The sequence below is a fragment of the Cyanistes caeruleus genome, chromosome Z (genome assembly GCF_971803275.1).
Source record: "Cyanistes caeruleus chromosome Z, bCyaCae1.hap1.1, whole genome shotgun sequence".
Lineage (NCBI taxonomy): Eukaryota > Metazoa > Chordata > Aves > Passeriformes > Paridae > Cyanistes > Cyanistes caeruleus.
Genome location: NC_141732.1, coordinates 15,976,443 through 16,003,140, shown reverse-complemented (window position 1 = coordinate 16,003,140; position 26,698 = coordinate 15,976,443). Strand labels below are relative to the sequence as shown.

The following is a 26,698-nucleotide window of genomic DNA, read 5'->3' as shown; positions in this document are numbered from 1 at the left end:
AAAAAGTCTCTTTAGTTTCACTGTTTATAAATTTCTTTGTAATTTGCACCCAGGGTCACCTAAAACAATTCTCTCTTCCCTGCCTTTCCAGTCCATCATACACTGCACAAGTTTGATGGCCAGACATGCTGGCTGATTAGCTGGCAGGTATATGCTCTTCATTTCTTCTCTTGAGGAAATCATTCAGATCTCGTTCTACCCAACTACAAGTTTCATAGTCTGCAAAATGCAGTCTTCATTATGGCTCTCTGACTGACAGAATTAACTAACCAGTTCAACAGGCTGTAATCTGACAGGAAGAGGGGCAGAAAAACAGCACAGTCACAAACCACCTGTTGCAGGAGAAGTCTAAGACTCACCTTTTATTGCCAAGTTGATTATTAAACATCAAGGTTCATCATATTTCCAGTTTCAGAAATCTACACTTTGTAGTGCAGGAGGGGCTTTTTGAACTTGGAACTGTTCTAGTAAGTGAATTTTATTCCACCCCTACAAATGGGCTGTCACTCTGCAGGGACGCAAGGACATTCTAATCAGGCTCTTCCTTGATGGAAGAAAGACTTGATGGAAGACTATAATTTGACATTAGAGGACTGATTTTAGGTTTCTTTTTAAGTTAAGAACACGGCTGGAAAACAGTCCTTTCACTTCCAAAAACAAAGTTAACATTTTCAGCTATACTAGTCTGACAGTTCTGAAGAACAACAGAATCATAAAGTATTTCATTTCAAAAACCAGTGTGAACCACTGCCCCTTTAAAGACACCCTAATTAGGTTTTTATACAACACCTATTACGCATGTGTGCCTTGCACTTTACAGAGGACAGCTTTAACCTTTAAATTCAAAGTTTTTCATAGTTCAGGAACTTTTTTTCTCAAGAAAGATACTATCCTGCTGGATGCTGACATGGCTTTAATACTACTTCATCTTTATTATGTAAGACATACACATGATCACTCCCATTCTTAGCTGAAATGACATGAAAGTAACAAGCAGATTAAGCACCTGTGAGAAAGCAAAGCCAGACTTCCTAACTATGACCTGCCTGCCAAACACCACATATAAGCATTCAAATATAAATTAGTTTCAGTAAACAAAATATAAGAAAATACATAACCAAGAATAACTGAAATAATCAAGTGCTTACCTTGACTCTCCACTACTGTTTCTTACACTTTCTTCATCACTGTGCCCATTCATTGTAAATATTAAAAAGTTTAAAAAAATAAATAAAAGTCCACTCAAGTTACAAGGTGGATATCACGAATCCACTTCTTGCTACTCTGTATGTTTTCCAGATGCTGTACGTGTTTGCTTTAGTGTTCTCAGTGGGTACTCAAGATTTCTCCCAAAATACCTGAAATCGGAAAAGAAAACATTAACACAATTCTAAAGCATGTGTGCAATTAAAGACATACCAAAAATAAACTGGGTTTTTTTTCCACTAACACTGAAAGGGGGTATGTTTGACATCATGTCTGTAACTCAAAAATAGCATTTTTGTGTGTGTCACCTGTTCATGGCTGATCATTTTATCACCATTTCCTTTTCTGAGAAAAAAAAATTCCTGCTCTCTGTGAAAACAACAAAAAATAATGTCCAGAGAACAACAAGTCATCATATTAGTTATTTTAAAAACCCGTAAGATCTAAATAAAATACACGAAATGCAGGGAAAATGTCTTGCATTTTGACTGCAGTGGGGCTCTAGCATACTTTTTTTTTGCCATCACACTTCTTTATGCAACTTTTCATGGATGGTGCTATAAAGATGGCAATTTCTGCTGAACTACTAGCTGCAGAATAGGAAAAATTACAGAAATTACATTTTCTTTAGTACTGCAGGGTGAGAACAGTTTACTGGCTATCTGCACTGTATGTCATGTCTTAACTTTGGGCATACTATTGAATTTAGGACAAAACAGATCTAAATATTAAAGAAAAAACGCCTATTGGAAGAGATAGGTAATATTAATGTTTTTCTAAGATCTGCTTAGCAGATCTTAGAGAAGTGTATTCCATGCACAAAACATAGTGGAACATGCACAAAACATTTCCAGGAACACACGTAATTTGCATTTGTGGGAAGGAGCAGGAAGATAAAAGACCATACTGTTTAACACGAGCTCCCACTAAATCACACCAGCAAGATCCCTAAGATGGAATGAACATTATTCCATATACATCAGTCTCCTACTCCAGATCACTGCACAATCAGTATTCGATTCAGCCAGAGAAAGTTTAGGCGCACGGTAAAGGGGCCACAAGTGTAAGCTCAGTGATAATCAGATCAACTTGCGCCCTCACAGACTTAGCGGAGCGAAGGCGATTAGGGTCTTGCCTGCCCCGGGGTGCTCCCCAGGAACAAGCCACAGCCCAACCCCGAGCCCATCGAGGCGGTGTTGAGGGAAGTCTCGCTCTGGGGCGGGCACTGCCCTGCGCTCACACGGCCGGGCCGCTTCGAGCCGCAAACAATGGCGATGATGGACGGGATCGCGATCGGAAGGAGCCCTGCATCCACAGCAGGCCGCGATGCGTGACCGGGGACCCCGCGGGAGAGCAGAGGGCGCGCCAGGCGATCCCGCGCCGGCACGAACGGCCGCGCCTTGGGCACCCGGTAAACACCGCGGGCGGCGGCAAAACTTTCTCTCCGCCGCCCGTTCTCTGCTCCAGGCCGACCCGATCCTGACTCTCATCCTCTGCCGCCCGCGCCGCTCTCTCGCTGCCCGCCCACAGGGAGCACGGGCAGCTCCGCTATCGGCGCGGCCTGCACGGGCGCCGCTCGCTGGCAGCGCTTCCAAGGCCACCGCCGCCGCCCTCCACGATCGCTTCCCCCGGCGCCCCCCACGGCCCGGAGCGGAGCCGCGGCCGCTCTCGGGCTGCCCGGGCAGCTCCGCACTGGCTCCCCCCGCAGGAACGCGCGGGAGCAGCTCGACCGCACTGCCCACCTCGGCCCCGGAGAATCCCTCCCTCTCTCGGCGGAGAACAGGGAGCGGGCCCGAGGAACCAGCCCGGCGCCGGGTATCCAACCCCCTCGCGACCAGCAGCGGGGCCGCATTTCCTCCGTACCGCCCACCCCCCTTCTGGCTTCCATCTCCGGCAGCTGCACGGCTCCCGGCCGGCGAAGGGAGCCATGGCGGCCTCTGCTTACCTGCGGTGCGTGGGGCCCGGCCGGCCAGCCAGCCCTCCCCGGGCCCCCCCCCACGGCCCGAGGCCTCGCTGCGCCCCGCGGGGCGTACTGCCGTTCGTACTGCAGCCCCGGGTCGCGGGCGGCTCCCGCGGCCGCGGCGGGCCTGGGCGGCCGCCGCTGCTCTTGCCGGCTCTGCGCTGCCCGCGCCGCGGGCTCGGTCGCTCCGCCACTCGAACAATGGGGTCCGGACCACGCTGGGAGGGGCGCAGGGAAAACAGTCGGCGCCGCTCCGCTCCGCCGCCGACTCCTAAGTCCTGCCGACCGCCGCCATCACGCCGCCGCTCCGCTCAGCCTCCCCCTCCCGCGGTCGGATGGAAACCCCGGGCGTGATGTCAGCCCTGCGCCCTGGGACCGACCGGCAGCGGGAGGAGGAGCCTCGGGCGGGGGCGACGAGCAGCGGCAGCGCCGCCGCCGGGCCTCGCTCTGCGCGGCGGAAGCGGTGCGGTCGCGCTGGGAGCCGGCGGGCTCGGCCACAGCTCCCGCCGCCACCCGCCCTTACCTTTCTTCTGCCTAACCCTGGGAAGGCTCCCATCCTGGCGTGCGGGCGCAGGGCGCTGCCCGAGGGGCGCCATGAGCTGATCGCCGCGGTCGTAGCCCGGAGCGGGCCGCCTGGCACCTCGCTGCGCGGCGCAGGGGTTTTGTTGGCGGCTTTCGGTGTAAAATCATGGCCCGACGACAAACGCGACGGCGTTACTCACTTTACGCGGTCACAAGCGGCCCTGGGGCGTACTTAGGGAGGTTTGGACTATCCCCTGGCAGGGAGCTGGCCTTCCTCCTTGGTTGCAAACATCTACGCACGGTCTTATGCCCTCTCCTAGCCAGTGATCGGCGTGGTTTTAACGAGATGCGCGGTAGGTACTGAAAAAAGAACAACCCAACCCCGAAAAAAACACCAAAAAAAAACCCCAAAACCCCCCGCCCAAAAAAAACCAACCCCCCCCCCCCCCCAAAAAAAAAACAAAAACACCAAAATAAAAAAGTCATTTGTGTGTCCAAATGTTCCCAGAGTGGTAAAGGAAAGTAGGAGCTGAGTGAGAGTGTGCTGTAAACAACACAACATGGCGCTGGAAAGTGGAAGCAGCTTACCTGCCTTCTTCCCCGGGAAAGCACACCTGTGCTGTGGAGCTCTGTTACTCTGCTAGACAGAGGATTGTGGGGACATCACTGACTGACGTCCGGCACCGGACCTTTTGACAACCTGCAAGGGTGAAAGAGGTCAGATCAGCAGAAAAACATAGTTTCCTCATCAATGAAGGAGATGCTGAAGGAAGCTACTCGCCGTGTGAGTATACGGGAGGAAGATGGTCACAGCAGTTGTTAAATGAATTCAGGCTTGAAGAGTTGTGTTGGCCAGGACCCAGATGTAAACCACAGTCAGTCAGCTAGAGAGCTCTTGGTGCCATTATCTTAACTCATGGTTGCTCTTCCAGGGTGAGCAATGCTGGCTGCCTTGGTGCTCAGTGATGTGTGGACAGCTGATGTACACACCACCCTGCAGCTGAATTGGTTAGGTTTCCTGGAGCCTACTAAGGAGCCTTCAGTGCACCAAGCATGATGGCATTGGCATCATTGGCTGTCACACTCAACAATTCCCTGTCTGAGGAGCTGCAGAGGCCAGATGAGACATACACACTGGCTCAGTTCTTAAGCATTCTATTGGAAATTACCACAAAATCTCAGTGATGGATGGCAAAGAAAAAAAAAAAAAAATCCCTCCAGAGTTAAGAAAAATGCATCTAGGAATTGCTTGGACAAGAAAACAGCTTGAAAGTTTACAAGGGTATAATTATGCTGTGTTCCTTACTGAAGCACTGAAGTTTGCCCAAGCCATCTTAAAGGAGAATATTTTATGATAGGTAGGAGTGCTGCAAAGAGCAATGGACTGAAGTTTAAATTGAAGCGTGTCAAAATTAAAATAAATTTTAAGTTAAAAATAAAATACCTGAGCCCTTCCCACAGGTAGGTGGTTGCTCAGCCATCCCTAGGGGAACAGTGCCCTATCACATATCCCACCATCCTTCCTTTCCCCTCAGTATATACTGAGCATGATGCCATACGGTCTGAAATATCCCTATGGTCATTTGGGCTCAACTATCCTGGCTGTGTTCCCTTTCACCTCCTTATGCACCTCCAGCTTCCTCACTGGTGGGGTGGGATGAGGAGCAGGAAAAGCAATGACTCTGTGTAAGCCCTGATCAGCAGTAATTAAAACACACTTGTTTTATCAACACTATTTCCAGCACAAATGCAAAACATAGCCCCATTCCAGCTACTGTGAGGAAAACAAATTTTATCCCAGCCAAACTAGCACGTCTCCTTCACCACACTTAGTACTCTGATTTTTCTGCTTCTACCCTTCAGGTAATTCTAAAACATGTCCTGAAGAACTCAAAGATCACAGCTTGAAGTGTAAATAGCAGATCATAGCAAAGATTTTCTTTCCCTTGAGCAGCTGTTAAATGCTGCAGATATGGTCTAGTTTGCTTATTTTTATTCATTTTGTATCCCTACTGTTATTCCATTTAATTTCACGTTCTCTCTTTTACTAAGAAGCCATCAGTAGTAATTTGTGTAAGTTAACACAGATCTTCCTTGACTTCTTTGCTTCTCACACCCCTTTTATTTTTACCACACCCAGAATCCTGTGGTGTCTTAGTTGGGCCTAACCAACCAGCCAGCTGCACAGGGCTAAAGATTAGAGAGATAAGATTTATAGGAAAACAACAGTGTCAAAAAAATCCCAAAACAATTATTTTATAGAATTAGTTAGAATTAATTAGAATTAAATCAATTGATTCATGCATTCAGGACTAGGAGGAAAAAGCTAGTCTGAATTTTTTACCAGTTTAGTCTGTGGGCCACTTTCAGAACACTCTTGTTAGAAATCAGTTTAATTTAGATCTGTGACTTGTTTGTTTTCACAAACAGTTAATCAGAAATTATTATTTCAAACCTATTTTGTATAAGATGCAGTCTTATTGGTCTTGTTAGATTTAAATGTCAGTTATCTGCCAATACTTAAAGTACAGGTAGATTTGTCAGCTGCAGTGCACAGAAACTGGAATTACGGAAGAGAAAACAAATAGTGAATAGTTTAGATACATTGGTTAAAGCTTGACCAACTAAGCATAGGGGTTTTTTTCATTATTTAATTATAAATTTCTTACATTACATATGCAATTCCTTAAAAAAATATATGAGTACATAATTTAAATTATTTTCAAGTTAAAAATAACACCTTTGGCTGGTAAAAATGTATGCATAAAATTTTGTAACTGTATGAATTTAATTAAATTGAACAACAAACTTGTTGCTGGACAAGCATGACTAAGGCTTCAGTTAAAACTACGCATTACAATCAACTAATATTTCAACAGATTGCTACCTTATCGGAACAGAGTATCTGTACACAAGTGGACCTCTACAGAAATATTGTATCTGTGATTTGGCTGAGTATCTTGCTGAAAAGCTCAAAGAAGTACTATAAACAGGGGCATTTATGTGGTTATAATGAGCCTTTAAAGTTACAATACATCAGGACAGCTGAGAAAAGTTCACACTTTTCTTTAAAGTACTATTTTCTTTGGTCTAAGTTACCACAGATTTGTTGGAAGCGTTAATTCTCTCCCAAAGAAGCTGCAAGCCTTACGTGCCAAATAAGTGTTATCTCTATTAGTGTTTTCTTCTCAATATTTAGCTAATGAAAGTGCAAATTGAGTGCGAAATATACTTTTTTCTCTGCTTAAATACTAACCTGAACAATCAAAATATGTCATGTTCTACATGTAGGTTTAATATGCTATAGGTCTTCTTTAGAGAGCTGTTATACCATTTATTTGGTATATTGACTGACTTCCTTTTTTCAGGGTTTGCAACAGTTATATCATCCTGTACTTTTCTTGCTTTCATTGTTTGCTTGGTGGTGTATCATAAACTTCTAGAGGTCTCATTCATTCATTCATTCATTCATTCATAGTCTTCCCAAATCCAGGTGTCTGGCCAGCTGGCCTGGTTTGTTGAGCATTGGTCAGGTACACTTGGCAGGTGTCACAGCAAAAGGCATTATATTGGGAAAATCTGATGGAATATGCACCCTTGCTTAATGAACTTCTACCATAAGGCACTTCTTGTGCTGCAGGCCCTCCTCTGTGACCATGTGTTAGCAGGAACCTGCTTTTCATTTGATAAGCATTGTTATGTAGCCTTATGTATAAAATACCAATTCTTTATAACGTGTCACTGTAACCTTAGTTTTTCTAATTTACTGGAAGTTAAGAAGCATAAAAAGGCATACTATATGCTGCTTAGATTTACACCTGGAAATTTTATTTGCACACCTATTTCAGTCACAAGCTTTCCCTGCTCATATTCCAATCTGAAACAGCTTACACTACAAGTGTTTACAAATGCAGATATTTGGAGCTTCCTCTCTGCTACAGGAAGGCCTCTCTTAGGCATCAGTTCTAGCAAAACCAAACATGTTATGCTAGTATATTGGTTACAATTGGCCAAAACCTTGGAAACTATGCCCTGGATACTGGAGTAATGCAATTGCCCAACCTGACCAACTGAAATCATGCATTACATTAGATGTGGTGCAACTTGTATAAGATTGTTTTTTTCCCTCTGAGTTGTGGCAGTATAATTGGTAGGTCATGCTAGAAATTGTGCTAATGAGTAGTCTTTTGGTACTTCTGTACTTCTAGGTATAAGTAAGTTTATAAGGAGTAACAGTTTTTGGTGTCTGAATCTCTCTCTGAGAAGAGCTATTAGAGTCTGCAGAATTCAGCTCTAAGATAAAATTGGTTACTTAATCCTACTGCTGTTAGGAAAAATAGACTAATTTGAAGGAATTATAGGTGAACTGTTTACTCCAGTTACTAAATGAAGGATAAGCAGCATCACTGTCTAAAAGAGGTACTCTCTAAAAAATAGCCAAAATGCATGCTTTTGTATTTAACTATGTAACATACAAAACATGAAGGGGTGTTTGGAAAAGACCTGCGCTGTATTGCTGTGTACAACAAAACCAGTTGATTCTTTGATGTAGAGAGTGATGGAAAGCAGTGATTTTGAAGGTGGGAAGAGTCACAAAAATGCAGAATATATTAATTCCTTCAAAGTGTTTGCACTGTCATTCAGAATTTAATCCTCAAAATTTTCCTGCAAGACACAGTAAATAAGAATTAAAATGATACAATAGCAGCAAAAGAAAAAAGACTACAAAGTGTTAACTGCATGTACTTTACAGCAAGACACTAAAGACATAACAATGTCTCTGTATCTATTTTCTCAAGGTTAATTTTTAAACTAATTACCTAATTCATTTACTGCTAATGTAAATAAAAGAAGGGCAATGGTACCTCAGATTTTTGAGGTCTTATATGAACCAGTTCATTAATATATTAAAATATAGATATCTGTCTCCAGGTCTTACCAACAAGATGAGATAAAAGTTCTTTCTGAAATTATTCATACCAAGTTATAATTCTTCCAAAAGATTATAAAAGTTAATGATTCCCCTTAGAACTAGAGCTGAGAACTCACATTAGTAGGAAGAAACACCTTAAGAGACAGGGATTTATTACTTGAGGCAGAAGAGAGCTTAGCCAACCCTAAAACTTTAAGAAATATAAGATTGTACTCATTGTACAATCACATGAGTCAAGGAAATATAAGAGAGGGTTTACATCATGTGCTAGAAAATACGAAGGTATATGTGAGGGCAGGAGCAAAAAAGATAAAGTTCTGTGAATTCTTGGCAATTATGAACTGTAGTCAGAAAGTATCATAGACTTTCTTAGAAGGTGTCATGACTAACAAGAAATTCTAATGTGGGTTTTAACATTTTCTTTTTTGATTCTGTTACAGTCTGTAATTTTAAGTGGGGAAATTATTTTGTTCTTACATTATTTGCAGCTTGTCTGTAAATGAAACTGAATCCTTTTATCTGACTTTTATCTGATTTTTGACATTTTCTTCATGACAAATTGTGCTAGACATGGTGACCTTGTCTGCCTGCTAGACACCCACAGAGCTGCTTTCTCATTCCTCGACATCAGCAGAGTAGGGAAAAATTTAGATTAAATTAATGGGTCAAGACAGAGAGAAAACCTAAGTAACATCACAGGGGAAACAGACTCAACATGAGGGAAAATGATTTAATTTATTGCCAATTAAAATAGAGCTGGATGGTGAGAAACAAATGCAAAATGTCTATACTGCCTTTTCTTCATCCTCCTTCCTAGGCTCAACTTCAGTCCTTCAATCCTGACTCCTCTCCCCGAGTGGTGCCAGGATACAGGAAATGACTGCTAGGATCAACTCATTACAGCTTCTCTCTGCCACTTTTTCCTTATCACACTCTTCCAGTACTCCTGGGTGGGTCCTTTGCATGGGATACAGTCCTTCACAAACTGCTTCAACATGGGTTGTATGTGGCCACAGTCCCATCAAGATAAATCTGCTCCAGCATGGGCTGTAGGGGAATCGCTTGTCCAGTGCCTGGAGCACCTTGTGCCCTCATTGTCTGGTCTTAGTTTCACATGTTTCTCACTCCTCTCTCCCAACTGTTGTGCAGCATTTTTTACCATTTCTTAAATAAACTTTCCGAGATGTGCCACCACTTTGGCTGCAGGGCTCAGCTATGGTCTCTGTGTATTGAATCTGGCTGGAACTACATGGGATAGGCACATGGCTGCTCCTTGTTGTCCTTTGAGGTTGTTCTTGTAGACCATCACAAAGATCATAATGTTGCCTTGTAAACCCAATGCAATAAGATACCAAGTCGCTTTCATCATAACCAGATCTCCAGAATCTCCAAATGATTTCATGTTTTACCTCCACTTGAGCTGCTGAGTTTCCTTGAGAACTGGTACTCCATAATTCTGAGAGAAAGGAGTTTTTCCTAGTGGCTGACATTAGCTGGGTATGCATCCTGGCATTCCTGAGCCTCACAGGAAGTGTACAGTATTTATGCTGGAACTGTATAGTCCTTCCAAACACAGGTTGGGAGACAGAACTTAGGACTTGTCTTTGTCCCATGGAGGGCCATGAATTATAGTTTCACAAAGACATAAGTTGTGCAGAAGAAATTTAGCAATTTTCTCTTCCTTTTGATCACTCTGACAAAGTAATTTGCTGAGATGCTTCTCTGTTTCCTGAGGAAGTCAGGAAACTGCTATCTGCATGGCAAGATTGAGAGATACGATGACTGGAAGTGAGAACACTGAATTGTGTTGCAGTAAGTTGTGTTCTTACATCCTTGCATTTATATGTGTAAAATGCAAAAGGTCTTATAGCAGCAGAAAACAGGAGTTATGGAGCTGACTGCAAATACAAGCTGTGCCTCTCCAACTGTTCCATCGCAGGCAACTGGGAACAATTGGCCCCTCCATAGAAAATAGAATTTCCTATCCTTCTGAGGAACATACAAGGCATACAAGATCTGAAAGGAACTGGCAAAAGTGTTCAACCTGTTTAAAAACTGGGAAACATTCAGTGTTTGAAATTTTAATCAGTCTCCCTAACACAACGAGAGTAAGGAGCTGGGAACCAGGTTTTGCTTTATATTATATATGTATACCTCTTTACACATACACGTAAGGCTGGACATATGCTTTCTTCTAACATGATATTCAAGATAACAATGTAAGGAAACTTATGCATTGGGATACTGGCATATTAGATCCTGGGCTTTTCAAATTAGGTATGTGGAATAACAGGACCTCATGTTGAACTTTCAATGGTATGGCCCTTTAGGTGGAGATTGGAAGTAAATGCACTGTTGTAACTCAGAGAGATTTCATTGACTTAGTAAATTATTATGAAACAGGAAGATGCAATAATACTGTTGGTTAAAGAAAAGCATCACAGGAAATTAATTCTTAGGTGGACTTTATTTGGCCATTCTGTGTGTCTAAATTGAGAACATTCAGTGATGTGGATACCAAACATTCCTCTGCACACTGGGTAAAGCAGCAGTATTATATAATTTCAATGTGGGACTGTCTTTAAGAGCTCTTAGTCATTTAGAGAAACCAACAACTTAAAATTCAGAAAGTGTCCAATCGAGTGTATCTAGAGAGTCTTAATCTTTTCGTTTGAAATACATCTACAGATATATAAATTAGAAATCCTATTGAAAAATACATCTCTGTTTTTTTGAATATCCACTTGAAGAAGATCCCAACCCCCAAAATGTTACTAGTGATGTAATTGGGTTGTTTTTTTTTACTGAAGTCATGGGGAATACAATATGACCAAATTAATGAACCATTACAGGTGTCTTCCTTTCAGATAAATCTCTAGTAGTCAGTTAGTTCGTTCTCCTGATCAGTCCATGGAATCATGATGATTCTGACTATTATTGCAAATGTAATAAAAGTGTTCACATTTAATGACCCACCTCAGTTTAGTTGTTTACAAAAAATGCTGCTTTAATTTTTTGTTATTGTTAATTCAAGATACTTTCACATGCCAGAACTCCTACCACATCTTTCTATAAACAAAGACTTAAAGTACAGAGACTCTGCTCTCCCCTCCCTCCTTCTTTTCAATGTCAAAACTTAAAGAAAAGCTAAATTCAGCTATTGAATATGGAATAGACAAAATTCTGAGTTTTAATTGAAGAAAGACGTAGTCCTGGATCAGGATAAGATGGCAATTTCTGTTTTAAAAGTCCTGGAAGTCCAGTAGTGCTTTTAACTTTGCTAAGAACACCAGACAGGACAATAGTCTTGTAATTTCATTTCAATAGTGCTTTTAGTGAGAGTGGAAATAGCATGTGGTAGTTTGCTTAAATACACAGTCTTACTTTAAAAATTTGTAACTCATTAAATTTCTGAGGGTCATATTGTATGATCCAGTATGGTATGATCTTATATTAATCTCAGTCCATTGAGAAATTTTTTAAACTTTTTAAATATGATGGGAGGATCAAATAGGATGAGGGCTATCTTTAGATTATTTTTATTTCATATTGTTTACCAAACAGTTTGATAAACCATTTAAAATCTACACTAACATTAAGGAAGTACATAGTCAAAGGGAGAAAGTTACTTACCTAGGCTGTGTATTACTAAATTTTATTCCTGAACTCCAAAAATAAGAGACATGTAAAGACTAGTGAGAAAGAGTGCTCCAAGATACAGAATGTATTCATATCCTTTTGGTGCAGAGTGCTCTGGTGCATGCTATTTCTACGGAAAAATTCCACAGCTGCATTTATGAAAGTGGGAAGACAAATAGTGGTTGTGAATTGCTTGAGCTCACACACTGTGAGACAGTTCTGGCAATTAAGCAAAATTTTCCTAGATATGGGAATGCATTATGCTTGATAAGTGGACAATAGAGATATGCCTTCCAAATCACGTGACTGAGGATTTCTCATACTGATTTTTAAAATAATGTCTATTTTAAAACTTTTTCTTTACTGTCACAGTCATGAGGAAAGTCAAACCTGATAGAAGTTTCTTACAATACACAATTCCAAGATATGATTTCTCCTGTTGGAAAACTAAGATACGGTTTCGTAACAAGCAAACCAAATAATTGAATCAGTTCCTAATTTAATTGTTCCTAAATAACTGTGTCTTAAAGTCTTTCTTCTATCAGCTAAGAAATATTTGCTGTTGCAGTCCTTTGTTTTGAGGGTTTTATTTGTTTGTTTGTTTGTATTTTAAATAGTTTTGAAAATCAGCCCTTCGAAAACAACCTTAGAGGCCCATGTACAGCTTGTAAATGAGAGTGACAGTATGTATGTCTCTAGCTTTTTTAACCTCATCACAGTCTACACTTCCTTGTGAGGTGAAGAGGAGGGGCAGGCACTGATCTCTCTCTGTGGTGCCCAGTGATAGGACTCGAGTAAATGGCCTGAAGGTGGGTCAGCGGAGGTTTTTGTTAGATATCAGGATAAAGTTTTTGACCCACAGGGTGGTTTGGCACTGGAACAAATTCTCCAGAGAAGTGGTCACAGAACCAAGCTTGAAAGAGTTCAAGAAGTGATTGGACAGTACTGTCAAATCCATGGTGTGACTCTTGGGGTGTCCTGTGTAAGCCCAGGAGCTGGACTCAATGATCATGATGTGTCCCTTCCAACTCAGCATATTTTGTGATTCTATGATTCTTTCCCTAAAATATCTAAAATTAAGAGTCAAAACTTCAACTTAAAAATCTTGACATTCTTATACTGAAGAATAAAGGTTCACAAAACTGCTGCTGGGCTTATTGAAACTGAATTTGTTAGTCAACAACTTTATTTTCTTTTTAATAGAATAAAAGATGGAAAACTTATTTTCTATATAATTAATTATTCCTTCCAAGAAAATGTGAAGAGCTACATGCTGATTTGCCCTAAAGAATAAATGCATTTTCTACATCAACCCACACATTCCTCTTCCCCTTGTATGGAAATTCTGCAGGATGATCCATGGACTGACTAGCCATGCTGATTAAAGAGATACTTTTTGTACTAAGAAAAAGTTGTAGGTTGAGATAAGAACAATTAAGTAATGAGCAAGAGAGGGGAAAAAAGAGCAAGTATTGTCATGGTAGTGACTTGTCATTTCCAAATAGCACATCAGTGCCCAGCTTGTGTCTGAGGATTGGCTTTTACTGGAAAGACTACACTCCCAGTTCTGACTGCTGAGCGTGTCATTCTACGTCATATGGCGATTGCATTTGTTCAGCTGGGCTCAGCTGTCCTAGCTGCTTCTCCTCCCAGGCTCCTGCTCACCCCTGGCCTCCCTGCTGCAAGGACAGAGTGACAAACAGAGAGGGCCTGGACTGTGCAAACCCAGTTCAATAACCAAAGCATTGGTGTGTTATCACACAGTGTGATAACATCGGTGTGTTTTGGTCACAGATGCAGAATGCAGCACCATACAGGCTGCTACAAGGAAACATAATGCTATCCCAGCCAGGCACAGTGAAAGTACACAGATACTAATGCGTAACTATATTACTGTGCTGCAAATTACTATTAGGCAATCTTTATTTCCTTAGCTGCTACTTCCTCTTTCTGTGCTTAGAGAGCTTTATTAGAACTCTAATGGGCTTTCAAGCACAGCTCTGTAATGCAAAGTAAGGTACAGTTCCTTTAAAGTTCATTGAGAGAGCTTCCTTAAAAAGTATCCCCAGGTGCCTTGTGTTTGCAGCAAGACTTGGACAGTGCAAAAGTGGATGGTGAAGTGAGGCTTTCATTTTGGATTCCAACAGTGAAGGAGGCAAGGATCTTGTGCTTTGGAGAGATATTATGGACAAGGAAATTGTGTCATCAACAGGGACAGCTGTAAGCACTCTAAACTTCACTAATGCAATGGAAGAGCAGGAGTGACCGTCATGAATCATTAGCGCTGGGCAATGAAGCTGCAGTGGTAGTTAATATGTAGACACCAGATATGCATTCACAATCTGACACTATCCAGATCTGAAAATTGAATGGATTTTAGATTCTGAATTTGGTTTTGTTAAGTTTGTTTTTTGATTAGACCTGGATGATGTTTTAAAATAAACAAATGTTACTTCCCCTTAATTCCTATCATGTGTAGGAATTTCTACTTTTAGGTCAAAATTATTTATATAATTTCTTGAAACAAGACTAAAATCTTATCAAATATATGCTTGCAAGTATATGGCTGTAAGTTCAAAACACAAATGCAGTGCAATAAAGGTATCAAAATATGACTTTGCAGTCCTTCTGCTACATTCGCAAATCCTTGAGAGTTACTTTTCCCTGGTAAAGAGTAATTACTTTCCCCACTCTCTTGCATGTTTTCCCCCTCCAGAACAATGAGATTGGGAAATAGTAAAGCTTGTTTAGGTAAAAAAAAAATTCAATTGACTGGGGAAAAAAAAGGAACTCTCTATTAAGGATCCTCTAAAAGATATTTTGATGTAAGCAATTAAAATTTCTCTGAAAACCTGCACAATAATTTCCTTCTCTATTAGAAACTAAGAAAGACATGCTGCTTTCAAGATTAACCAGTGATCAGATGCTACCTTAGTTATTTATTTTTCTAATGTCATAGATTCAGAGAATGTTTTGGGTTGGCAGGAACCTTAATGGTCACCTTTTTCCAACAGCACTAGCATTTTGTCCCTTACATCCCTTTCATACAGTAAATAATCTAAAGAAACAGCAATGTGTGATGGTGTATACAATAGGGTTGATGTGAGCTGTTGTTAGTTCTAAACATATTTTTGTAAACAAAATATAAACCAAAAGAAAATAGTAATCTAGATAACAAATGGAAACTAAACTGTCTGGTGTATATATATATATATATATATATTTTTTTTTTTTGGAGGGATAAAGAGGATTTATAACTAAGAAACTGTAAATTTGATTTTCAGTAACTTAAGGCCTTAGAATTCAGAAGTTATTAAAGAAAGGGGGAAAAGGAAAGAAGGAAAAAAAAAAGAAACCTGAAAGAAAATGACAAACTCTTAAGTCCCCAAATACAATTATTTCATTCTTTCTATGAAGCTTTTTGCCAAATAGAAATCCAGCATTGCAACATCAGTGGAATCATCAAAGATACACATGAAAATATTACCTTTCTCACATTATCAAAATGATGGAGAAGATCAGTTTTTCAGCCTAAAATCCATTTGAGCATTCTCCTTGTTGCACACCAGCTGTGATCTTACGAGCATGGTTAAGCCACGTTCGGTTGTGTAGTTCCCCCAAGTGCTTGCTTGGTGAATGCTGCCTTTGAGTTAATGCTAAACGTGCATGTCCTGAAGCCAAGTTGTGATAATGTTGCTGATCCTGTTCTACAGCTCCTCATCAGCTCTGAGGTCCCGTACAAAATCTTCCTGTTAGAAGGACTGCCAAAGCTGAGTGAGGAAAGGTTTGCTCTAGCTCTTTGTTGTACTGTCCCTCATACTTTTTGTTCTTCCATATAATCAGTACCCCTGCTTTGTCTTGGCAAAGCTGAGCCTCAGATATGGCTGTCCCATAACAAGCAATGCACTCTGAAGTTAGCATATCTTCTGGAGTATACTCTGTCAGTGAAAACAGAGGCACTGAGACAGCCCTGTTCTGAGCATGAATTAGTGTGAGATGATTAGATGTAAAGTAGCTTCCTTAATAGTATTAGGATGCAAAGTCAAAACTTGCTTCTATATCCAAGACTTTTAAGTTCAGCTGCCAAAATTCTGTAAACTTGTACAAGCAGAGTCAAGCCAGTACCTTTTGAATTTTCTCCCTTTTCTGCTATTATTGATAATAAAAGTAATATTCCAGGAGTAGCACATTTATCTTTTCCGCTAACACAGGTCTGGATTGAAAATTTCGAAATGTGATCATTGCAACTACATTCTGAGGAATTTTGGCTCCCTCTAGTGAAAAAATGCATCAACATTACAGTGGTAGATTGGCTCAGCCGTTCAGATTCGGACTAGAAAATCATTCCAGGATGTTTGTCTAATGCATTGCAGCGCCTCAATCTGCCACACAAGACAATCAGTGCGGGACAGAACTGGATGATTGTTGTTAAGCTAAAAGATGTCTCATTCTGCAACTTCATTAGGAGGTTTTTTATTTATTGTTGTACAAATATGTAGAAGGAAAAGCTGCTGTAATATTGACAGCTTTTGGTGTGGGGGTTTTGGGTTTTTGTTTGTGCCTACTTTGGTTTTTTAAATTTTTAATAGGTATTCCCTTTGCATTAAAGTACTTGTGAATACTCAAATTAATAAGAAGAATCAAAAGAGAAGGACGGTTAGGTGGAGTGTGAAAAAGAAGGCAGAATTAAAAAAAAAAAATCTGCTTCTGCAGAGAAGTGGACTCTGAGTACCCCTATTCTGTTTCTAGGTGCCTTAGACCAACTTTATTTTTCTTTTCTTCTTCCTTTTTTTTTTTAAGAGAAGAATAGAAAAGCCAGGTGACAGAAGAAAATGAAGGGATATAGCAAAAGAACATGTTTAAAAGAGAAGAATAACATTGTCAAAGGAGCAAAATAACGACTGTTGTTCCCAGTGTTCAGCTGAAGAATCACTCAGATCTATCTCAAGCTTTGTTGGTGTGGCTTAAACTACTTATTTCTCCTTGATGACACAGCCCTGCTTAAAGCGATTATAACAAATGGTAGAAGCACAAGAAGGTACCATTAATGCTCTTCGAGCAGAAGTCTATCCTTTTTCAAAATTTGTCAAGATCTAAAAAAAATTTCTGTTTTCCTTTATTTTCTTTTTTTCCAAGGCAAGGCATGAAAAGCAAAACTTCACTTCCAGTTTTCTGCAAAGTTCAAGAAAAAACAAGCTGTTGGATTTTCTGTTCTTTTTCATCCAACCTATTCAGAATTTAATAAATGAAGGCTTTAGGTAAGCTTCATTTTTCACAAGAAGGCATTATTTTCAAACACAACAATTAGCCATCTCTATTATATTTTTTGTTGTATTATTCATTAACATAGAGTTTAAATTAAATAGAAGGAAGGAGAGTGAGAAGAAGGACATAAATCATAGCTGGTCTGAATGTTCTTTTTAATTTCCTTCAGATGCATGTCAAATAAATCCAGTTTGTTAATGTACTGTTAATTGTCCCAAAGGCATATATCAATTCCAACAGATGAGTATTTGAATGGTAGGAAGAGCATGGTCATTTTCCTGATAGGTGCTCAGTTTTTTCTTTAATGGTTGAGGTTATGGGAACTTATGTATATTATCCAGGTAAATTGCTGTTTAATTTGGACTCCTTTGTAGCATACATATATTCGAGTGTAATAAACTACCTTGAATTCAAACAGATAAATGTTTAGAGAAGGGGGAAAGGAGGAGGAAATGTTGACATGAAAGTCCACAAAAACATATCAAGGAGAAAAACTCAGATCTTCCTAATGTACCTTACCTACAGGCCTTTGCGGAACATGTGGAACTGCTTCCAGAAAAGGTTTTGGTGTGTTTTTTTTTCACTTGCACCAAACAAGAGTAAGAGTGCATAAATAGATATGTCTAGGCACGAATTTTCTTTGGGTGAGAGAAAAAAGTTTAAGCCTGGGTTTATCAGAGAACTGGTTACCTTGTCTTGGGAGACTGCCTGTCCACAAGAGAAGGTGTCAATAAGGAAGAGTCCATGCTGCTGTTTAACTGTGAATTTTTAATTTTTTTTTTTTTAAAGGAGAAATTTTTTTCTTCTAAGAAGGGCTTGTAAGAATGTTGCAGCATGTGGTAAAGTCTCAGATGATGAACTATTCCCAACAAGCTGGCCCATTTAAAGCTGTGAAAGCAGATTTGGGAAGCTGACCATGTTTTCTTCAGGGACAGAATGAAAGTCTAGGTTTTCTTGCTATTTGTCTACAAAAGAGTTCAATAAAAGTAAATTAATTTAATAGGAAATAAAATGGAAAACTTTGCCTGAGAAGATTATTAATTTACACTTGCTGCTTAACAGTGTGCAAAAGTTGTTGATAGTAGTATACAAAAGAAGAAGGCTGAAAACTAAAATCAAGTTGGAGTTTGATTTCATTATAGACAGTAATCATAAACTTGTAACAAAAGAATCCTTTACTGACAGGTGAGATTTCCACAATAAATAGTAACCAGGGAAGATGATGGAATCATTATGTAGCATATTGAAGCTAGGTTGTAAATCATCTAGTAAAAACTAGAGTCAGTTTTAAAACTACTTAAGCCTGATGTGGTGTTGTTATAATTTGTAATGATTTTTAAATTTTTAATAAAACCATTTTCTCAAAATGCATAATTGTCTCCTAAATGTTACAGAAAAAACAAGTATTTTTTCTCTTTTGTTTCTTAGCTTTAGTGATGCAATTGGATCACTCTTTGTCCATAACTAAGGGACTAAAACCTTATGGAAGCTAAAAGTAGAATTTGTAAGACAAAAAACAAAGGCAGTATATAAAACCTTACGGAAGCTAAAAGTAGAATTTGTAAGACAAAAAACGAAGGCAGTATAGCTCAAAATAACAAAAGGACCAATGTCAATGCAGAGTAACAAAACATACAGTATTTGTTCACAGTGTAAAAATTCCAGATTTCTCTGAAACATTGTTAGTCACTGACCATACATATATATTCTCCATTCATTCAGAAACTGAGATGTAGATTCCATTAACATCTGCTGCTTAAGAAATAGGCAATAACATTACAAATATTATTGATGTATATAATGGCCAAGTAATTAACTGGGTGAAAATAACTCTCAATAGCTGTTGACCTCAGCTGTATGGATAATATCTTCCCTGTAATTCAGCACAGTAAAAGAAAATACAAGGACTCCAATTATAAATTTAAATCAACTAGGTTTTCTGAAATAATCTCTTCTACCTATCCTAAACAGAAATTTCTCTTCTTGGGAAATATGAAACCATGAATTTTTAAAATTGTGAAATGTTTTTACCTGATTTCTGTCTTTCTTTACAGTGAATGATGTCCTATCAGTTAGAGAGTGGAGCAATTGCCCTGAAAGGTAAGACTGAAAGAGCTGGTGGAGTAGCTATTGGAAAAGAGAGATGAGAGGCAATGTGATCAAGTCTTGAAAAGTCATGAAAATGGCAAGTGATACTATTTTTGGCAAGTCCTAAAATCAGAGGCACCCCTTAAACTAGTAAGGAGTATATATGTATATATTGTATATATGTATATATATGTGTGTGTATATATATGTATATATGTATATACATTATATATAATATATTATATATATTGTACACATTGTATATGTGTATATGTGTATATATGTATATATGTATATAATGTGAATAACAAAGAGACTGTTTTCTTTTAAGCCACACAAATAGCACTTGCCAAGAAAATGGCAGCAAGTCCATGGTTATTAGTTACAACATAGATGAAATTCTGCAAAGATGAATTTTGAATTGAACCTCTTTAGCTCATGAAGCCATATCAAGTTCCAGATCTCCTGCACAGAAGAAGAAATCTGTGATTCTCTGACTCACTGCTGGGTAAACTATGTAAATATGTAAACTAGTAAAATGGCTAGTAAGAAGAGCACTTAAAAAACAAAGCCCCTCCCCCCTTTTTTTCCTACAAAACTGTCAGTGAACATTTGCTTCAGTAGACTATAGAGATGCACAGCATCAAGAGGTTCAGAAGGGATTTTTTAAAAAATCACATATTTTTAAAAATCTGATAATCTGTAAATGGGGATATACCCTAAATAATATCTGTTTTCTAGTGCTGGCAGTGAGAGCTTCCAGTGATGCAGATGCTGGTGAGCTTTGTGTAAGTTCTTGATTGGCTAAGAAATTTGTAAAAGACATTGTAACTAGAATTAAGACATCTTCTTATGTGATGGTGTTAAATGTAATGCCTTAAATATCTCACCCTTCCATGAGACTGATTATGCAATAAAACACCTTTTATAATATCTCTCAGTCATTTGAGGTATCCCAATACCTCAAATCCAAATAGGTATAGGCAGAGACCAGGTGTAGTTAGATTTTAGTCTAAGTTGTTGATTATGGACAAGTTGACTGAGACAGTCTTGCTGCCTCATTTGAGTAATCCTCAGTCTTTCAGTACATCACTTTCCCATCTGTAAATGCCATAATTTTCCAATGTTTGTAATGATATTGTGAAGATAAAATGAAAGCAACTATCTGAAAGGGCTAGGAAGGATTCTGATGATATATAATCATCCGGCGTTTCTGAGATACAAGTTTTCAGGCTGCAGGTAAATAATTATCAATTGTCCATAGCTGACAAAACAACCATTAGACAATATATACACATCTGATCAAATATGCTTTATTGTAAATTAAAGGGAAAATTATTTTACAGTGTTGCCAGTATTTTTTAAACTGCAGTCTAGAGAACTAGCAGTTAAAATAAAGCCTGATAATTTAATATTGAAGCACTGTGCTACATAAAACCTGTGGAATGCTGGTATTATGCTACTATTGTATGTTCTGTGGAATTGATTTTGAAATCAAACGTTTAAAATGTGCTTAATATCCCTAATGTAGCAAGATTTTGTCATCTTTTGAAAAACTGTTTGAAGTCCATTTTCATATCAAGTATTTAAAACACCTTGAAAGAGAGGTACTATTTCAAATAAAACCAGGCTTTCAAGTGTTTTCTTCAAAGGTAAAAGAGGAGTTATTGTTTTTGTTACTCAGCTGTTTCTGATGCTTTGATTTCATGTAGTTAAACATGCTTCTAGGGCTATTGCTACTGTGGATATGAACTGCTGTTTTCTCCTTATCTTTCAAATAAGTTTATATATGCATGGTTTAGTTTTAGGCCATCCTACAGGGAGCAAGGAGTTGGATCCAATGAACTTTATGGGTCTCTTCCAACTTGAGATATTCTATGACTCTGTGTGTAGCCAGGATGTCACTTTTCTGTCCATCACTTTTAAGAAAAAGTAAAAAAACTACAATCCATAATAGCAATCAAGTAACTAACCACAGTAAAGGAACACCATAGCTACTTTACAAACCCTCACACAGTAGCATAGGAGACCCTAAAACGTGAATTGTAGATCACAAAAATATAAGGGCAAACTAATCTTTTGCAATGAGCTAAACCTTGTTAACTGATTAAAGTTAGCATAACTTAAAACTTGTGAGAACATCTTTACAGTGCTATCATTAGTAGACTTTACACAGTTGTTTACTTTCATGGCACTTAAAAATGAGAGCTCACTGCAATTAGTTACTTTATCTTCAAAATTATTCTTACAACAGTGAAATACGTTTCTTGCTTTCCTTCACACCTCATTCTCTTTCTTAGAGTGGCTGCATTATATAAGGAGTTTGGTTGATGCTGGCAAGTGGGATCTAGTACTTTTCCCTTTAAGGGTTATTGAATGAAGAATTGGTGAATTTTCTTCTGAGATCTGTGTGTGGTACAATAGGATGATGATGTTCTTCATAAAAGGAAGAGCTCTTCCTGTCAGTTTGGTCACTAGGTGGCATTACAGTTTGCTTACACACCTCAAAGCTTCAGGCAGCTGCTTCCAAATAGTTCAATTACCACTGTACCCCGTGAGTCTACTAATACAGTTTTTGTAACTGTGGTACTGTTGGTCTGATTTTATTATGTAAATTTAACAGGGTCATAAGAAATATCAATTTACAATCTTCAAGATTAGGTCATATTTCTGAAGAGTAATTATCTCTCTGGAAGCTGGTATTATAATCTACACAAATCAATTTTGTAATTTTAATTTTGGCTTCCTTAAAAATCCAAAATATAAAATGCAAACATTTTATACATTTGCATTTTTAATAGATTAATGTACATTTGATTAATAAGCAATCTTTATATAGTCTCATAAAACTGATATTTAAAGTGAATTGCATATTGACTGTGAATTGCATATAGCCTGTAATAGTAGGCTGACATTTGCTCTAAAGCTCTAAAAATTAATAAACTTATGAATGAGATGTCTGAGGATCACTCCAGGTGGTTTGGAAATTGCATGTTAAATCATTGAAATGGCAATTCTGAATTATTCCTACTCTGTGCCCCAAAGAAATGCATTAACATAGGTGCCTGGTCCCTGTTGGATTATAGGTTGATTACTGGTATGCTAGATGCCATTTTAATAAGCTAAGAAATAAATCCCTGTACAGTCTTCCACAGCCTTCTGCTTGATTTTTGTCAATCTTCCTATACACTTGCTTATTTTCAATTTGAAGTGGCAGGTGAATCTCTATTCATCTCTGAAGGTGACATCCACACAGATGAACAAACTAGATGGTATTCTTGCTAAACAGCTGGAATGAAACATAGTCCTGCCCCTTTCTATATTCACCCCTTTCTTTTTTTGTCAGACCTAAAAGTGCTGTACTAAAATCATTTAACCTGCTTGTAAAACACTAGATGTTAAATGACATTAGTGTGTATCAAAGGAAAAACTGACATTAAAATGTAGATAAATTGATGTTCAAAAGGAAAAGTCAATGATGGCATGAAGTTTAGAACTCCTCATTTTCTGAGTATCACTCTTTTTTTTTGTTTTGAACAATTTTGATCTCTTTCTTGCAATAAGATTCAAGGGTTAACTACTTCTCCATTATTACATCTCTCCTTCCCTCAACATCTAGCTGTGTCTCAACTCATGGAGCTATCTGCATGCAAGGAAGACCGTCATGACTTATCTAAATAAAAAGTCATGGAGCTATCTGCATGCAAGGAAGACCGTCATGACTTATCTAAATAAAAAGACATTTGTGTTTATAACTTACATCATCTCTGCATTGATGAGATTCGCTTATTTGATTGCCTGAGCCATGCTTTAAGCATCTTGTGCAGATGCCTAGAATCTGTTCAGCTGGGAGCTTTTTTCACTGAGCTTTGTGTTGCTGATTTGCTATGATTTTAACTGTGTGTTTCTGGTGTTGTGGTGTAGGTTAGAATAATCCTGAGTTTTGGTAGTTCAAGACCATGACTGAGAATTTATTTTGTCTCAAATTGAAATACATGTAACAGAAAACTATTGTTTTCTATGGTAAGCTTTTAAAGTTGTGCTGCTCTGCTGATAACAGAATATTGTATCTGCTTCTAGGGATATTTTTGTACGGATAGATCATTCGAACTGCCTTCTCCTCTGCTCTGCTCTGCTCTCATTGAGCCATTCTTGCTGCCAGCTTTGTGCCTATGGCCACTCAAGACCTTGTGTCTACCCAAAGTAAGATGTAGCACAGGGTTTAGTTTGACTGTTGTTTTTGAAAAAAGCAAACTTAGCATCTCCTGTGTTTTCTTTATCTAAAGCTGCTATTTTTCTTCACACTGTTCATAAACATAAAATACAAACTTATTTGTATTTATGTGCTTAATTAGAGTACTTAAAGATGTTAAGCTGTATCCATTTTGATGCAGAATTAAAAAAAAACAAACTTGAAACAAACCACCTTTTATTTGATGCTGAAAAGTTTGAGATTTTTGTAGAATTTCTGGCTTACACCTGCTTAGTTTCTGCAATACACCATCATTACACAGCAGGTTGAAAGTCTGTGGGTAAGTATCAGAGACTGATGTAGCAAAGGGAACCTCAGGGCTGGTGTCTAATGCAGGCTGCCTGATGAGGGTGAGCCTATTGAGAAAGCCTTCCCACTCCAGGCTTTGTCTGGAGGCATTGTGTTCACAGCTTCTTGTCCTGCTGGAGGACTTCAGCTACTCTGACATCTATTGGGAAGATAGTACAGCCAGCTGTAGAGAATCCAGGAGACTCCTGGAATGCATGGAGGATAACTGTTTGTCCCAGATAATAGACGACTCTGTCAGAGGGGGATGCAGTGGATCTGTTGGTCACCAACACAAGCAAGCTACTTGGAGACATCAGAATTGGAGGCTGCCTGGGCTGCAGTGACCTGGTGGAGTTTGCAGGTCTGAGGGATGTAAGGACAATTAGGGAGTAAAGTTAGAGTCCTCAACTTCAGGAAACTAAACTTCCAGCTCTTCAAAGCTACAGTTGATAGGATGCCCTGGAAAACTGCCCTCAGGGACAAGGGGGTGGAACAGAGCCAGCTTATCTTTAAGGAAGTCTTCAATAGAGTGCAAGAGATAACAATTCCCAAGAGCAAGACATTGGACAAGGAAGACAAGAGCCCAAAATGGCTTAGTTGGGACCTGCTGGTAAGGGAAAGAATAAGGGAACTAAAAGGGAAGAAGAAATGCTCAGGCAATTGAAGCAAGGACAGGTGACCTGGGAAGTGCATAGAGATTATAGGGTATAGAGATGTTTAAGAATGAGAAGAGGAAGGCAAAGGTGAAGCTGGAACTGAACTTTGCAAAGGACACAATAACAGGAAGGGCTTTCTACAGGTGTTTTAACTGGAAAAGGAAGATGAATCTCCCCCAAAACCAGTGCTGGAAAACTGGTAACATCTGATGAGTAGAAGGCTGAGCTACTTAACAGCCCTTTTGCCTCAGTGTTCAATGATGATCTCTCTTCCTAAACCTCCCAAGTCAATGACGAGCAGGACGGGAACTGGGGGAGCAAAGTCCTTCCCACTGTAAGAAAATATCAGGTTTCTGATCCCCTGAGAAAACTGAATGTACATAAGTCTGTGGGACCTGAATAAGATGCATCTGAGAGACCTGAATGAATTGGCCTATGTAGTGCTATGCCATACTCCATGATACTTGAAAAGCCATGACAATCAGGCAAAGTTCCAGGTGACTGGAAAAAGGGTACACATTGTACACATCTTTTAAAGGGTAGAAAGGAGCTCCTTGGGAATTACCAACCTGTCCACCTCACCCTCTGTGCCTGAGAAGATCATAAAGAAACTATGTTTTTTCCTATGTTTAGGAAGATGGAGAACAGAAGAGAGCCAGAATGGCTTGACCAAGGGCAGGTCCTGCTGGATCAACCTAGTGATCTTCTATGATGGAGTCACTACATCAGAGGATAAGGGAAGAGTTACAAATGCCATCTCTCTCAACTTCTTTAAAGCCTTTGGTGCAGTCCCCCACAACCTTCTGCTCTCTGAATTGAAGAGAGATGGATTTAATTACCCATTAAATTAAATTAAATTAAAAAGACTATTTAATGGATAGTGAATAATGGATTTAGTGGATGAAGAGTTGGTTCTATCCAGAGGATGGTAGTCAATGGCTCATCCAGTAGAGTCTGGATGGACATCAGTGAAAAGCGCTGTCCCTCAGAGGTCCATATTGGGACCAGTATTATTTAATATCCATACTAATGACAGAGATGAAGGGTTTGAATGCACCTTCAGCAAGTTTGCAGATGATGACCAAGCTGAGTGATGCAGTTGACACACCTAAAGGATGGAATGCCATCTATAGGGATCTAGACAAGCTTGAGAAGTGGCCCATGGGAATCCCATGAGGGTTAACAAGGCCACGTGCTGGTGCTGCAACTCCTGGGTCAGAGTAAGCCCAGTACCAACCCAGGCTGGGGATGAACATATTGAGAGCAGCCCTGCCCAGAAGGACTTCAGGGTGTGGCAAAGACTGGGGAAGATTATCTGTTTTGAGACATCCTGGGAGGTTGGATGGTCTGGCAGGAACCTTGCTCTGGTGAGGTGTTTCCCTGCCCCGCATATTCCCCAGCCTAGCAGGGAAGCCTAGCTCCTGCGGCTGAGCGTATATTAGTAATCTGATCTTGACAAACATTTATGAGAAAGAGTGAAGATATATATTTGGTACATTTGCGATCCATCAGTCATGGCACAATGGTGGCGGCACCCAGTGCTGCCTAACCCAGCCCCTGAGTGGCCAAGCTATCAAAAATCCCACCTGGGAGGAAGGGTCTTTAAGATAGATGACCATGAGGCAAGCTTGCTGTTCTTTAACCTCACTTTCATCTTGGAGCTTTACATCACTGAAACCTAGGAGCTGGTAGCTACTTCTGTTTTTCTACATCTTTCATGTCTTGCTGTTTTTCTCCCTTTCCTCTTCTAACTCTTCTCACAGAACATAACATCAATTGTGTTTAAAGGTTTTCTATGTTCAGTGGGATAAGGCTATGCTGTGATAAGTGATGTATTTACTCTTTTGTGTTAATATTCCTTAATTTTCTGTGATTTACTAGTAACCTTT

The 26,698-nt window shown here is 39.5% G+C and overlaps 1 protein-coding gene and 1 long non-coding RNA gene across 4 annotated transcripts in view; one reads left to right on the top strand and one right to left on the bottom strand.

Moving 5' to 3' along the window:
- CHD1 (chromodomain helicase DNA binding protein 1) overlaps positions 1-26,698 on the bottom strand; it is a 365,725-nt gene that overhangs the window by 51,263 nt on the left and 287,764 nt on the right. For 2 of the 3 annotated variants that reach the window (XM_086868712.1, XM_086868714.1), the window contains exons 1-2: positions 3,152-3,550; positions 1,149-1,358 (exon numbers count right to left, since the gene is read on the bottom strand). In XM_086868712.1, coding sequence (XP_086724838.1) covers positions 1,149-1,201 — 53 coding nt within the window. In that variant the 5' untranslated portion in view covers positions 1,202-1,358; positions 3,152-3,550. Of the gene's footprint in view, positions 1-1,148; positions 1,359-3,151; positions 3,551-3,689; positions 4,005-4,276; positions 4,389-26,698 lie in introns of those variants that run through there. The other variant, XM_086868713.1, reaches the window with a different exon arrangement.
- LOC147648170 (uncharacterized) lies at positions 3,616-5,110 on the top strand. The gene is made up of 2 exons (XR_015280810.1): positions 3,616-4,041; positions 4,197-5,110. It is a non-coding gene; the product is annotated as an uncharacterized LOC147648170 (long non-coding RNA).